Here is a 15,648-nt window from a genome sequence, read left to right as displayed (position 1 = left end):
GTACGATTAAATTACAGAATGTTTACGTAGCGGATGTTATCAGACATCTATTCATAATTAAAACAGTTATCATTCTAACGAAGAAATAATTGACATTTAATTATTTCAAGCGGATAAAGTAACAGACCTGGGTTCACGGATTAGAACGGACTTATATTTCATCTGTATATACATAAAAAAATAGATGTATAAAAGCTTATCAAATAGTTATCACTGAACTATCTATTAGATTATATACACACACATAGTATACGCGACCTTTAACTCGCTCATTATAATCCAACTAGAGTCATTATAACATTTCATTGTATCAATTAATGAACAATTTCATTGATGAATAATAATAACGTGCAGCCATAAAAATCATACAAAATATGCGTATAATCATAACAAAGCCATCACCAAAAAGTTCAGTAATCGTCCAGCGATGATGTAACAATCATCCTTATCCTTCTGAAATTCTTCCACGAATGATTGTTTACAGCTTCAGACATTTTCCGATGTTCGGTAACGGTTTGTTCTTACACTTCTTCATCCAACCATCCCAAACCTTGAATCCCTCCGTCTGCTGGATCTTCAGGGCGCAAGTAATGTCATCCTGGATGTCATCGTTCGCGAAATCCTCGCAGCGTTTGTTACAGATACCTCCGGTGTGTCCTCTGGAGCACCATTTCAGGCTGCTGATTTGGAATACTCCGAAATTGTAGCTAGAGGCTGTCTTTGGGCCGGTGATTAGACCCGTATTTAATTTGCTCTCGCTTTGCATCAGACAGACCCAATTACTGATCAGGCTCCTAGGAATCTTTGCCCGTTCCAGCTCCTGCACAGCTTCGCACTCTGTCAGAATCTTCGCTTCTAGTTGATTAATAGCCAACACTGTCAACAATGACAGCATTAAGCAGGATTTCGTCGTTCCCTTCATTTGTGCCTCGACAGGCGTGGGCCGCCGTTAGAACCGATACGATCAAACGATCTTTCGACACTATTGCACCGCAACTGCGTCGAGGATTCACGTTTGAATATGGCGACGATGTGCTTCAACGGTTCTGCCGTATGTCGCACTGCTACCAAGCGATAGGCAACAACCTTGAGCTTGGAGCGATAAATTGTAATTTCCTAAACGTCGTCTGACCGGATAAGTCGCCTGACGATTCGCCTTCTTTGTTCCGTTTCTCAGTTTCCCGTCGGGCGCGTTTCTTTTTCCCACGGATTCTGCTTATTGTTAGTTCGCGACGTAGCTTTATATACGAGCTCGTTCCACGGTATCTTCAGAAAAAACACTGATTTTTGATTCGATTAACAAAAGCTGATAGGAAAGCGCCGGAGTTGCCTTGAAATTAAATTGCTTGGAGGAGGAAAGATTTTGACGTTTTAAATGCAGATTTTTATTCTGGCATATCAAATTATTGACTGATTTTTATAGAAATGGGTATTGTATAAATTTCTCGACCAATTTTAACGTAAAAATTTAATTCTGTTCAAATAAAATTTAAAATGTTCCGCGAAAATTTGTATACAAAATAAATGCATCGTGATTTCTACGTCGCCTGTTAAAGGTTAACGTGTTATTGAGCTTATCCCTTTTTTTACTGTTGCTTAAGTAATCTTTATCTACCGAGTGTACAATTAAATTAAATTCAATTAACGTCACTGATATCTTCACTTAGATACGCGTATTTTAATTTTGATTCGATTGATAATAACGTGGTAACGCGACGTTGGAGAATTTATAATTGTTCTTCTTCAGTGTAAACAATGAATCAGGAATCCACCATTTCCTTCTTAAAATGATGTGTGCAAAATGTGTTCACAGATTTTTAAAGTATCTTCACGATAAAGGTAGGGAAAAATGAATAATTTAAGGAAAGATTCACAGAAGGATATCGGTTAATTGCAATCTACAACTAATTGGAGAGTTTCGACATGTTCGATCCTTAAACAGACCTTGAGGGGAACCTTATAAGTTGAAGACACTTTCTAACGACAAAAAATGTCGGCTATATCTTAAATGATTTTCCTGAATGAGGAAACGATGTTGAATATATTGATGAACCCAGGGAAAGACGAAAAGTCTAATGTTTCAAGAACATGGCCGAAGGGATGGAATTTTCATCGAGGAACAACCATTCATGCAACGTGATTATTTAATAGAGAAATTTTATTCGGAATCCGATGAAAATGTCGAAGCATCTTGGCAAACGAATTGCATAAATGATTATGCAAGTTGTGCGACTTGCATCGCTAGATTTTTCTTACAATTGATCCGCGTATAGGTACAAATGCGATAAAGTAGGCAGTACGTAAAATTCACAATTAAAAGTCTATACAAGGCACGATAATATCACATGTACTTACAGAAATCATTCGTATACAAGGTACCCCATTTTAATCATATTTTCAAAAATTTCACTTACAAATTAAAAATTGCATTTTCTTTCTTACCAGTTCTTTTAAATATTCTGGGGACAAAGGTATTGAAATCTTTGCAGAATATTCCAAAGAATATATTTACGTAAAAAAAAGGACGATACATTAATATGGAATACCTTGCATAATATAACACTAAGGTTTTCGAGGAGTATTGATGTCTTAAGTTATTCATTCACTTTTTCCTTTCTCAGACTATTATTCTATTCGCATATTCATTTTTGAAGTGACGAAATTTATATAAAAAATTTATATAAAAAAAAACAAATTTATATAAAAAAGAAATACCACTATGTTCTTCTGGCAAAAATAAAATCTATATTTGACACGTTATTCCAGACCAAGAAGGTAAATAATGCCAAAATTTCTGAATCAATAAACAGAGTATTATACAATTGTATAAAATGGCTTAGTGATTTTTCTTTTCTACTAAAAAGCAAATACATAAAGGAACAAAGAGACACACCCACGTAATTAATACTCCGCGTATCAATCGAAAATATACAAACATTCCCCCGCTATTTTTAACGTAATATATTCATACGTAGATAAAATAATCTCTAACACGGACGAATCTAAAAATTGAATGTTCGTTTCATCGAATATGGTTTCACTTAAATCTCGGGCTTACACTCGATGGTAATTGATGATCACGTTTAATTAATTCTTAGACCGGCAAAGACTTTGGTGAGTTCGATTTTAAATACCATTCCAGCACAGATTTCTGTGTCGAAGAAAGCATAATTACACCGACTATTTACAAATTACTAGTAGACCCGTACGCAGAATGCGCACAATGATTGGTTCGCTAATCGCTATCAGTACCTTCTTGAACCCTTTCAATGATAAGGTAATACTACAGGGGAACCGAACGCTGTTTAATGTAATGAAGTACAGAATTTGCAATGAGATACATAATAAGAAAGAAAAGGAGATATATAGGGGTATACTCCGTTATTAGTGCATTGACGGGAAAATGGTAAAGCAGCAAGATAAATGGTTCCAAGAGCACCAAATTTGTGGGCCGCAAAATTTTTTAAATCTAAACCAGGAAAACACAGCCCAGCAGGCTCCTCCCTACCAACGGCACCACCCCCACCAAGCTTCGCCTAAGGCGAGCTATGACCAACGCCACCCGCTGGCTAAAAAAAAAAAAAAAAAAAAAAAAGTAGAAATCAAGGGTGAAAAGAGAGAAGTAAGAAGATCCCGGAGAGAGAGTTGAGAGACAAAAATTACAGGAAAGAGAGCTATTTAAAGTTGTAAATATAAAACCGTCTTTCGTGAATATCTCGAAAACTACTCATTTTCGTACCATAGTATATGCATACTTTTTCACCCAGAATTAACAGGGGAATCGATCTGTATAAACAAAAATATGCATTTCCATTTAAAGAAATGATGAAATTGTTAATTACACGTGCACTGTTAACATTTACAGAAATCTAAGGGCCTACACATTTAGAGCTCTGAGAACAATTTATCTTTTTCCTTTACCATTTTTCCGTCAATGCACTAATAACGGAGTTATGACCCTGTATATCTCCTTTTCTTTCTTATTATGTATCTCATTACGCTTTCACCCATAAGCCGACAAATTGTCCAAATTTATAAACACCTGGTCGTAAATATTGATTTCTTTCATGAATTGGAACATGTATACAATGGAAGCGAATTGTGGACACGTTAACCGGCAAAGTGCATATTGCCTATTTTTACTACAAATACCAATTGTCTACTTCTGCTTAATTATACTTCAATTTTCAACCTCCTCTGAGTTTTCAATAAAAAGTTTCCTTATTTTTATTTATGGGTATAACAACCAAGAGATAATCGTTACCAGCCTCGTATTACCATTCAACCGGCTGCGTTAGTCAGGTTCGCTCTCCTAGCTTTGGCAAATTGCAATATATCTGGATTTTGGTAAATAATTTCAGCCAGAGTCTCTACACCTCCATAAGTGTCAGCTTTGGTCCCCATACACATGGAGAACTGCGTTCCAGAGAGATCTTTGCTGCACTCTATATCATGATAAACATGGATCAGATCCTTATCTGCTGCTCTAAAGATTTTGATATTAGATCTGATCAATTTCTCGAAGAAATCCACATCCTCTTTACCCCATCCTTGAATGGACAGATCAAAACCACCCACGGTTTTATACTCCTGTTTGTACAAGGAAACGATACCAAATCCGAATTGTCTCCAATAACCGGTCACTTCGTTCACCGAAAACGTATCCTGTCGTGTTTTCTCTTGTCTGTAGACGATCTTTGGATCGTACTGACTGAACACAACCGGGAAATACACTTGCTTACCGAAAATAGTGTTCGCCCGTATTCTATAAAGCGCTGCTTCGTTGAACACGATATCGACATCGATGAAGAGCATCAAATCGTCGTTCTTCAATCTCGAGACACCGAAATTCAGAGCCTTCGCTCTGGAGAATGTGCCAGAGATGGGTATAACATCAATACTGGCACTACGATACTTGTATCTCATTTGTTCGATCAGATCTATCGTTCGATTAAACGAGTTCTCGGTCTTGTGTTGATACAGAACCACGAACAGAGTGGTCTTCTGACCACTCGTCAAGCAGATCTCTTCGTAGTTTTGTAGGAACCTTTGGAAAACCTCGTATCTCCCTGACAGAGGTAGAATAAAATGGATAACCTTGCCGTTTACAGGATCTTCTTCTTCGAAGTTGAAATTCAGGTTCAGGAAGCCACCACTGAATATACTTTGCAAGGATTTGTCGTTTCGTTGCTTTCTTCGTGACTCGTCAACTTCCTCCCCGTTCACCGTTTCTCGTATTTCCAGTCCTGTGTGAAAAATAGATGTCATAATTTTGATTACATATAAAAGAAGAAAAAGGGAGAGGCTTTGCAGATGGAGAGTACCTGTGAAATGTTGATGAAGATACACGTGTCTTCTAACGGGTAAAGTGACCTTTCTACCTCTGTACTTCCGGTAGACCAACAAAAGATCCAGTATCGTGTCGGCACCATAAGAATCCACTCTTCTATATCCGTATAGGGTTGACCTTTCCTCGACGACTCTGCCGCGTTGTCGTGAGCAAGCATTTATCGAAGCCATCACTTCCCTGGTGATGTCCTCGAGGCCTTCTTTAATGTCACTGTGAATTCTTCTCCTCGGATTTGAATCGGCTAAACTGTACTCGGACCTCGAAAGAAAATCCCAAGGGATCACCTCGTCGGCGGTCGTTGGCTTGAACGAACGAAGTCCTGCCGGAACACCTGAACAGAAAGAGGAAGCTGTAAACGACAATAGCAGTGATTCGCGTCACTTTTAGCCAGCGGATGTAAAATCAGAACACGTAGGCGCGAAATGTCTCTGTCAGGGCAGAAAATGGAAATGAGTGGAACGATGATCGAAGTCCTGATCGTTCCGTTTGATGGGCTCAAACGAATCGTGTCGGGACTCGTTCCATCATCGCCATGGCGATCAATTCGCACCAACTAATCAGCCTAAATGGTTCTATTAATAACGCACATCCAGGGAAACGGTGGTTGTTCTTGAAATCAGCTCGTCGCTCGCCTCGCGCGTGGTTCAAGATCTTCTGACAAGGTCGTCAGATTAACTCGATAACTGTCACACGGGTCAACCACGACCGATGTCTTAAATTTTGTCGGAAAATAGAGGGCAAACCGAGTGTTTCAATTTGAAAAGCGAAGGTATCCTCGCTACTTAGCGCTGTAATATGCTCGATCATTGATGTGGACATTTGCTGGCAGTTAATGTGTTGAGCAACCATCGCAGTTAACATAACGCGAAAGAAATGTCTGTCAAACGTCATTGAATCATTTAAACACCTACATGCGTTCGTTCCGAGCATACCGCACGATCCCGTCTTTCATTGTCAACTACGATTCGCTTTACCTAATATCTCCGTGTCGCCTGGATATTCTTTCGAGTAAGGATTCACAGGAAACAGAGGAACACCTTTGGCTATCTCGAAATTTCTTAAATTTTCCACGCTCATCTCCAATTGCTTGGCCATAGCGTAGATATCCCTGTGAAGGTTCAATCTCTCCTGCTGCAGATTTTGTATCTGGAGAGCCTGGAAAAAACGGAAACAGAATCCTTCGCACACGAGCCGATGAAACGATACGCGCAGGTAGCGTTACGAGAGACGATACCAACCCTCATGTAATTGTGCAGCCTGTACATGTGTGGCGGGCTTTTAACAGGATGCAACGTAATAGCACGATGGACTTCTTTTTTCTTCAGGTTTCCGGTGAATGCTTGCGCCCCGCTGCTGTTGTGATAAAGAATCGACTGCATCTGGAACAGCGAAAGACAGCAGTAATTAATATATAAGGTGGTCAAATTATTATCAGGAAATTAGGCAGCGATACTTAATAGTAAATCTGATCATCGCATTAGTCCTCCCTCGTCTGTGCGACGAGCTTCGGCAAACGACGATTAGAATAAACAGCAGCGGAGTTAAAGTACGAACTTCCTGGTAGTTCGTCGTTCGATAATAATAATTACGAGGAACGTAAACTGCATCTTACATTAGTGTCGAGGAACGAGTGTTAATCAAGCTGCGAGACTGGGTGTGGTGGTGTCCTATTACAAGGAATTATTCTAGTGTTACATCTCACGGCTTAGTTGATCATATTCTAACACCGTTTGTCTCAATATTCCTTTTGGTAATTAATAAGTATGTATGTCAATTAAAAATTAATCGAAGAGTACCGTAAGGTTTCGAATACTTTAAAGAAACGAAGAAAATTTATTGAAACAATTGTTATAAGCTAGATATATCTCGGTCAATCCATCGTTCGAAAAGTCCACGACAAACACCTTCATAGTTATTCCATCTGGTACGAAGAGATATTAAGTGTTTCGACCTTACGACGAGTGTCAAGACGAGATCAAACGGTCTGCCAGTGGGTTAGCAGGCGACTACGAATCTAAAGACTAGCATCTTCCTATTGCATTTTACCTTCGAACCGAATTATTACATTCAAATCCACGCGATATCGCATCGAAACTTTGGATCAGCACGATAAAAATAGACGTTACTCTTTTTCGTCGCTTTTTATTAGGATTTCCTCAATCCAGAACAAGCCGGAATAATTTTTCCTTCAAGCAGAATAAAAAGTTTTTATTGGATCGTGTTTCGGTGGATGGAGCGCGATGCACGACGATTCGTGCAACGTCGCTGCACCGTTCGGATGCAACTGGTGCAGTTCGATTAAATTATTGGCAAGAAGAAACGAATGGAAGTAGAAGAGCTTCGTACTGCAAATTGTTACTTAAGCGTTTCAACCTAATGCCGAGTGTCAAGATGGAGGAGAATGACTCGATCTGGCCACTGGGTTAGCAGGGTACTATTCGCTTGTACTTAACGACTAACATCCTCATCTGTGCATTGTACCTTCCGAGTTAACCCAATGATAGCGTACCCTGTATATGATGCAGATGCGTAGCTTATGTATTTAAACTGATAATACGTATCGTGTGGCTTCGAACCGTGCGAATATTTCGTTACCAGCTACCGGTTAAGTAAATTATTCTATTTCGTCGATAAATTAAATTCTATAGTGTTAAACATATCACCGAAGGAAAAAGAAAAATTAATTCCTCCTTTTTAAAAGAAAATACAAATCTCCATTTCTTAAACACCTGTACGTTCTCAAAATAAAAATTTAAATCTACGTTCGCCCAGTTCAGGGTTAATGCCACGTTCGAGAGACTATACGTGAAAGGCATCAAAGTATAAGTGTTACGTTCTGTGAGACAGTCGAACAATTCTAATCAGCCTGGGTCGATGGACAAATTACACGTGCCACGTACGTTCACGCTTATGACAGTGCATCAGAAGAGAGAAGAAAGGAGGACGAGCGAAAATAGATTTAATGCTATGTGAACGTGGACAACACGCGCGACCCGACTGAACGGCGTACAGGCATGTTCGTAGAAGGAACTAAACTTGAAAATAGATTCTCCGACACCTTCTAAAATAAGAGACAAATAAATAAATAAAGGATTACCTCGTAGCTCCAGGTACAAGGTATACCAGCGTACTTCTGCACGCACCTTCCCAATTCGACGTCTTCGTGAGTGGTGTACAAGTGCCTTAAACAGTACTTGATGTGCGGTACGATTCTTCTCAACGTTTCCCTGGACAGAATAACACCAGGCCCGCCCATACAAAAATTCTCATCGTATTCCAACGACAGCAGACCGAATTCTTCCGAGTTCCCTCTGCCTGCTTGGCCGATGTACATGGCTCTTCTGGAATCCACCGATCGTAACAATTTCTCCAAACGATCCGTCCTCACGTAAACGTCATCGTCCGCCCTGAGGAACCACTCGAAACGATCACCATAATAGTTCCACATGTACTGCAGCATCATGAACGATTTCTTCTGAGGCGGATACGTGTCGTCGACTCGCGGCAACGGTACCAAAGGCAGATCGGGACAATTCTCCGGTACCACGGAACTTTCCGATGAGAAGAAAGCGATTTTACCCGGTAGTTCCTTGCCCCAGGTCTCGTAGACGGCTTTGGCTCGCGTATCAAGGTACTTGCTAGCAGTCATAACGCCGACGAACACCAGACTACTCGAGGAACTGTTTATCTGCTCGTCGTCGTTTAACTTTGGAACATTTCGGGCCGACGGTTTGATCAGTGGACCAGGCATGGAGGTTGCGTACATGTTGAACCTCTGATGATGACTCGACGAAAGTATTCGGTAACTTTGGATGAGAAAACCCAGGAGAAGGCCAACTATCAGGCCCAAAATGGCGCTGGCCAGTCCACGTCGTTTACGCATCACTGGGTGATACGTCACCTCTTCCATTGAGACTCTTCCGGGGCCCCTGGACCTCCGTTTGGGTTCATCGTCGTCTTTCTAACGTTCCTCGTCTTCTTTGATAATTTGAATGCAGTGATTAGCGTAATTGTTGGGTATTCTTTGCACGATCCCATTGTTACTTCCCTCGACGCTGAGCATAAGTTCTGCTCAGACCTGTTGAATAAAATTTAATATTCCCTTGGTGCAAAATTATTATTTCCTTCGAAATCCAGTAAACACGCGATTCGTTCGTATTTTTCACTGTCTCGGATGATGAAAAGGAATCGCTGAAGGCACGTTTTCTGTGAAGAATCGGTATTACGAACGTTTCAAAGGCATTCTTTTCGTATTCACTGGACCTTGGCTCGCGTACTGTGTTTGCCGTTTAAAGAACAAACTTTGACTGTGTGTTTTCCACCGCTTACGGCAAGATTATAAAAGCGTTCGTTGTTTAGCCAGACAGTTAGGCTATTTTTACGCGGACTTTTCAGGGAAACTAATAAAGGCGACAGTGAACGAAAGCGATTATCTGTATCCGTGATAGCGTGTATGTTTAAATGTGACGCAATCGGCCTATTACGATTACGATACGCCGGCTACTTACGTCGATTATTTTCCTTAATTCCGACGGCTGCATATTTTCGAATCCCGTGAAGACTGTCCAGAAGCTTCCGACCAGAGAGCAAGTCGAGCGAACATGTCAGCCTGAAAGAAAAGCAGGAACGCTGTTTGATAAAGAATTTGTTCGATGCTGTACGGATAAAAATCGATACGATCAATATGTACAATCGATTGAGGTCGCACACGTGTTAAGCAATCAGTCAGACCTCTGAGCCGACAATTTTCTTTTATTTTTTCATTTATCGTAGCAACTGGGACTGGGAAGTATCGAATGGTCGAACTATTCGAATAATTCGGACAATTTGAAATATTTAGAATGTTTTCAAATAGTAAGATATCTGAATTATATCACAGTTAATCCTAGGGGTTAGAGATATTGCTCGTAATCAGTAGCTGATAATTAATAATAGCCCGCCATTCTGAAATTATACTCTCGAAATGTAGCTAAATATTTAGTACTGTTCAGAACTCAACTCCGAATTCTAATGATACTTCGAATTTTAATATCAGTCCTAACAGTTACCGTTTGATTCGTTAGGTATTTCGTAATCGTTCAATCGTAATGTGGATAAATTGAGCCACTAATTCGTGTTCGTTTATTATTTCAATGGCGTGCGTGTACAGTCTGTCCAGGCAATTATCATTCTCAGTAGATCTATTAAAATCCTCGCTCTTTCGATCAATGAAATTTATTTCAATCAATTTGACCGCAGCCTTTCCACTGAAATCATTAAATTATAGCCACGTGCGAAACTTCGAGACCAACGCTTTTTTACATACGAATTATCATAAATTAGGATTTTTGCATAGATTAAAATCTCTCTAAATATAGTGTGTTATGAAAAAAGAATCTGACGCCGTTAACAGACGTTCGTGATGAATTAACCTGGTTCAGTTACTTTCATAGACGTACACGTATAATGGAATGCATATTCTACGTGCCTCTATGTAAATACTTGTCCTATCTCTCTGAAAGTAATTTCAATTTTTAACAAACAGGATTTCTGGTTCTTCGAGGAATTCCACTGAAATCTTTCCTCGAACGAGGAAGTTTCTTAGAAATCAATAGAAAATTCTACATATATCGCAGTTTTAATAGTTCGGAGATAACGCGTGAAACTTTGCTTTTGGAGGGCTAGCCGAAATTTATTCTCTAAATCGACGTAGACAAAGAATTGTCTCCTGGTGAAACCGGTTCCAGCCATTCTGATTATGCATGTCCGAATGCGGGTAGTTATTGAATTTCGACCTGTCGTCTTCCTTTCTTCAGAACTGAAGAGAAGGAAAAATATCGCTGGTCGAAAAGCGTGAAAATTCGAAAATGGAGAAATTATACAGCGACAAAAAGGAAACAGGATTAACCCTAGGAATCCCAAGGTATTTGAGGATTTAAGGTCAGTCCAAGGTAGGGCCATTTTATATCCATATGAAAGGAAGTGTTGGACGTGCCATTTTTTCTACTTAAACTATATTTATTCATATAACGAAGTAAAATTTTATTATTGGACAAAAATTTTGCAACTCGAAATATCTTAAGCTTTTGTAGAAAATAAAAGGGTTAAGGAGAAAGGACTAACTCATGACTTGTTCGTTGAATATAAGGTCGTTGATGGTCATTGTCGATTGTTTTCACTCTTTATTCGCACACTCGCTTCCGTTCTCACAATCCTGTTAGCTATCCGAAGGAGAGGAAAAGGGAAGCAGACTGCCGTTAATATCCCTTGGTTTCACTTTATAATAAGAGCGTGTTCGCTGAAACGTGACACGTGAATTCAATATATTCCTTCGAGCGTGTAATCTTATCACCTCGAAGAAAAAGAGATTCCCAGTAAATCGTAAGTACCTGGTGTCGAAGATAATTTAAAGAGGTACGACAAACTTCGCGCCACAATTTCTTCATCGCGATCAAGGGTAAAAACATAAACGTTATGAGAGGTTTATATCTAAAAACGAACGTCGCTTCGATACCGTTAGACGTTCTCAGTAATCGATACCAGTATGGAGACAGTCGGCGTTGACAATCGTGATTACACGACTGAAACCACGAAATCCCGGTTTATCGTCCCGTTAAAGGATACGATTCGAAGTGACGTGCACAAATGAGAAGGTACGAATGGCGGGAGAACCGGTTTAAGCCGAAAGTCAGCTCCAGATCTCCGCTAGTTCCTATGGTAGAGAATGTCTAGTTCATTATGGTGAAGAAGATAAGGATGAACCGAGGAGAACGAGGTTGCTTTCAAGCAAGAAACGAAATTCAACGAAAACTCAAATGCAAAAAGAAAAATCAAGTTCTAAGTTAACACCGGAAGTATCAATTCTTTGAAAATCTTGAAATTCAAGCCAGACCTTTGAATTTCGAATTTTTATACAAATCTATCCTTCGATTTGCAAATGCGACCTTCTTAAGATTGAAATCGCATTCACACTGCTGACAGATATGCATGTGTTTCGAGGTGACTCAGAACAAAGTGGCCTGACTTAGATAGAAGCGTGTTTGCGGTTAAATTCTCGTGACTGTCGGCTTGCATTAGCCTCCGATTGTATTTTCGAATGAGCGCGTACCCTATCCATTAGAAACTTGTTACAGCAACGAGGTATCCGCTAATTGTTCCCACAGCCATCGGAGATGCTGTTAGAAGCAGAATGATCGGATCAAAGACACGTTAGGCGAGCAGATTTGTCGTAGTCGTGACTAGAATCGACGACAAGCGGCTTGTTCAATCAACCGGTAGAAGTCTCGAAGAGTCATCGACTTTTCGAGTTACATCGTGGTAATAATGAAAGGCTTACGGGTCATGGAACGATTACCGTTCACGGTTGAACAATTTCATTACTGTAGAACCGCACGTTTCAAACAAATATCATTTTCCCATTGCATTTGCACCGAAACACTTGTAACGAGCTACCTATTTTAGAATTCCCCTTCGGTCCATCCGCGAAATCTTCTCACGTTCACTGTTACACGAAAAACCATTTGTTAACAATTTCACCGATCATTCAACGATTCTATGTTTAAGAAAATCAAGAAACGTTCGTCACTGAGGAGAGAAGTGCACCTTGTCCCTTCGACACTTACTCCGAATCGTGTAGGGTGAACACGTGGGTCTAGCTGGCGCCGAAAAAAGCCGTGCTCCGGCTCCGTCGCATCTGCCACGGCATGACAGAAACCGTAAACGATGAAGAGACCCCGGGTAAAACGTGGACAGGTTCGGGTCAAAACGGGGACCGGCCGCAGACGTGTTGCGAGCAGGATGTCGGAGCGGCGACTGAACGAGACGAGAAGCGTGCCGTGCCGGCTAGCAGTCGACCAAGCAGTCGGCCAACTACATAAGCAGGCAAACAGCCTGATCGGCTAGCCGGGGTGTACTAAAAAGATTTTTCAACGGATGCAACGAAACTTTTTCGTTCGTATTGCAACGGAGCTGATACGCAGGCTTAAACGCCATATGCTCCTGACCTCGGCAACCTTCGATTCGACCCTTTCTACGGCGCGGTCATCCTAGTAGTCCTGTGGACTCTTCGAGGTTTCCAGGTGCACGTGCGCTCGTCAAAGGGTGATGAAAAATTACGTAAGAAGCCACCTGAGGTTCTCCGAGTAACATTCCTTGAACGACTCTGGAATATCGAGGAACGGATATTATTTTCTGCGACGATAAGAGGATGACACCGAGCGAAGCGTAAAATTATTCATGGCTATTGCAGTTCGATTATCCTTGAACTGAAACAAAGTTGAGATGATTCTATTTTTAATAGGACACGGATGTATAGAGACCGATTGAACGAAATTTTGGGAACACGTTCTGTAGATACGGTCGAAAGTACACGTGGTCTAAATATAGAAGCCACGATCTTCTAAAAATATTCTCATCTACAGAAACAAACCGTGCGCCTTGAAAAATTACAGGCTGCAGAAATTGCTTATTGCGACAAATTTAAACTTCGGTCTGCTTTGGTTAATCAGAGATAAGACCATGAGTAGTAAAATTCCGATTCCGGTTGAGTACCGTTGCATCATGTTTAATCAATTGCCTAATTACATTGGGTATTATTGCTCCTTCGACGATAATGAAAGTCTGGAGTTCTTACAAACAATAGCAGCTGAGTACACGTGTTTACTCGACCGAGGTGTGTACACGAAAGTGTACCCAGTTAGCGTGTTGTGTAACAAGAATGTGTAAAAAATGAAAATCTGCTACGTTACAGCTGATTTAAAGGGTAATAATCAACAGTACTAAATGCCGGTTGGTAAGAATCAGCCGATGCTGACACGCTATAGACTCGCCTTCGTAAAGCAGGAACTTCCGTCGAAATAGAAGCGAATTAAACTACCTTTACGCTTCGTGAATTTCATATTACCTCTCATTTGCCATGCTCGATTTTTCCTCGACCAGAATTGTCGGATTAAGATGCAAAGAAGAAACGTAGGTGTGTTTTAAAACGATCAGTCGAGTGTCTCGTTAAATGACACGCGATTCGGTCCAATGACCCTTGACTGAAATTTGGTGCGAGCCCTCGTAAGTAACCGCGGGCAATGGAAAGAGAAAAAGGGAAACTGTTTCATTAACTGTGCTACAGTTAATTTGCGGTGAAATTGATTCGGCTGGACGGATGAGTCAGTTGAAGTAAGAAAGTCTGCTTCGGGCTAGGCTGGTTAAATAATCTTATTTTTAGCTACCCGTGAAAATCCTGGGGTTAGAAGAACAGGAAATAAAGACGAAACGATCTCTCGAATTCTACACGCTTGATAACCTTAGTTCGGTTAATCTTTGTTACTATTCCTCCTCGACTCACACGGTTTACAATGTTCCGGGAAGTTAGTGATCTGTAATAACATATGTGGGAGAGAAATGAGTAAACGGGAAGCCCGGAAAAAAAATTTCTAAGGATATACTTCTTCTCTGTATAGAAGATTCTGAGAACCGATGGCGTATAGCATTGGGTAAAATCTCTTTTTAATGGAAAAGTGTTTCTTTTTTTCTTCAATTTTGTATTGAGAAAAAGTATTTTGAGAGAAATCTGAAAGTAAGTAAATTTAAGAATATAAACCAAACAAGTTTTTGAAGATCACCTGCTTGCCATATTTTTGTATTATCGCAAGTTTATCAGATAAGAGAGGCGACCTCTATATGCTGTGAATAATCGGAATGCACACTGGAAGGAAAAATATGTGGGAATTTGGTTCAATATATAGCGTAAAATAATTGCACTGTTACTGAAAACATTGTTCACCTGCTTATTCATCAGCGTTGCACAAGTGTCATCTCCATATTGTACTTCCAGTTTAAACAAAACGTTTTTAATTTAATTTCAGAGAAGTAGCGGATGAAATTACGTAGGCGTTAATGCTTCTACGTTCTGCGCGACTGCCTTATGAAATTGTTAGTGAAACATTAGAACACTGCATTATGCAGTGTTATGTATTATGCAACGAATACAAGATTCCATACAACACATTTCTTACCGAGTGAAAAAATCTTCTTCAACTTTATTGATTTGCATAATAAACAGAAAAATGTTCGACTTTCTATATGTATCGAACCTTAATGATGAGTTTTCAAACATGTATTATAAACGATTTTAAATCTACCGCCAATATAAGAAGAAAATGGCGCTTCCTAACTATGTGACGATAGATCGTTGAACCCAGAAGCACTACTGCATTCAATTTATATATTAACTCGACTATATTTCTTGTTAATTGATCATTCATTTGAATAAAGTAAATTATTGCCAGTAGTTTCATTGATTATTTACCTGCCCATTAGACCTTTTA

The 15,648-nt window shown here is 40.0% G+C and overlaps 2 protein-coding genes across 4 annotated transcripts; both read right to left on the bottom strand.

Moving 5' to 3' along the window:
* Nucleotides 1-202: 202 nt before the first annotated feature.
* LOC117603571 (lysozyme-like) lies at nucleotides 203-1,254 on the bottom strand. Its single transcript, XM_034322902.2, has one exon. It carries the CDS (start codon nucleotides 920-922, stop codon nucleotides 479-481), a length of 444 nt encoding a protein of 147 aa, XP_034178793.1. The 5' UTR covers nucleotides 923-1,254; the 3' UTR covers nucleotides 203-478.
* Nucleotides 1,255-3,577: 2,323 nt separating this feature from the next.
* Chsy (Chondroitin sulfate synthase) lies at nucleotides 3,578-15,215 on the bottom strand. Of its 3 annotated transcripts, XM_034322859.2 has the most exons (8): nucleotides 12,952-13,147; nucleotides 12,782-12,830; nucleotides 9,859-9,959; nucleotides 8,448-9,428; nucleotides 6,589-6,729; nucleotides 6,325-6,505; nucleotides 5,325-5,681; nucleotides 3,578-5,246 (listed from the first exon to the last, which is right to left on the bottom strand). In XM_034322859.2, the coding sequence occupies exons 4-8, from the start codon at nucleotides 9,258-9,260 to the stop codon at nucleotides 4,282-4,284; spliced, it is 2,457 nt and encodes an 818-aa protein (XP_034178750.1). In that variant the 5' UTR covers nucleotides 9,261-9,428; nucleotides 9,859-9,959; nucleotides 12,782-12,830; nucleotides 12,952-13,147; the 3' UTR covers nucleotides 3,578-4,281. The 3 variants fall into 3 exon arrangements, with proteins under 3 accessions (XP_034178750.1, XP_034178751.1, XP_034178749.1); XM_034322860.2 differs by lacking the exons at nucleotides 12,782-12,830; nucleotides 12,952-13,147 and adding an exon at nucleotides 15,105-15,215; XM_034322858.2 differs by lacking the exon at nucleotides 12,782-12,830.
* Between the last annotated feature and the right edge of the window lie 433 nt (nucleotides 15,216-15,648).

The sequence above is a fragment of the Osmia lignaria genome, chromosome 4 (genome assembly GCF_051020975.1).
Source record: "Osmia lignaria lignaria isolate PbOS001 chromosome 4, iyOsmLign1, whole genome shotgun sequence".
Classification (NCBI taxonomy): domain Eukaryota; kingdom Metazoa; phylum Arthropoda; class Insecta; order Hymenoptera; family Megachilidae; genus Osmia; species Osmia lignaria.
This window is presented reverse-complemented; position numbering and strand designations above follow the sequence as displayed.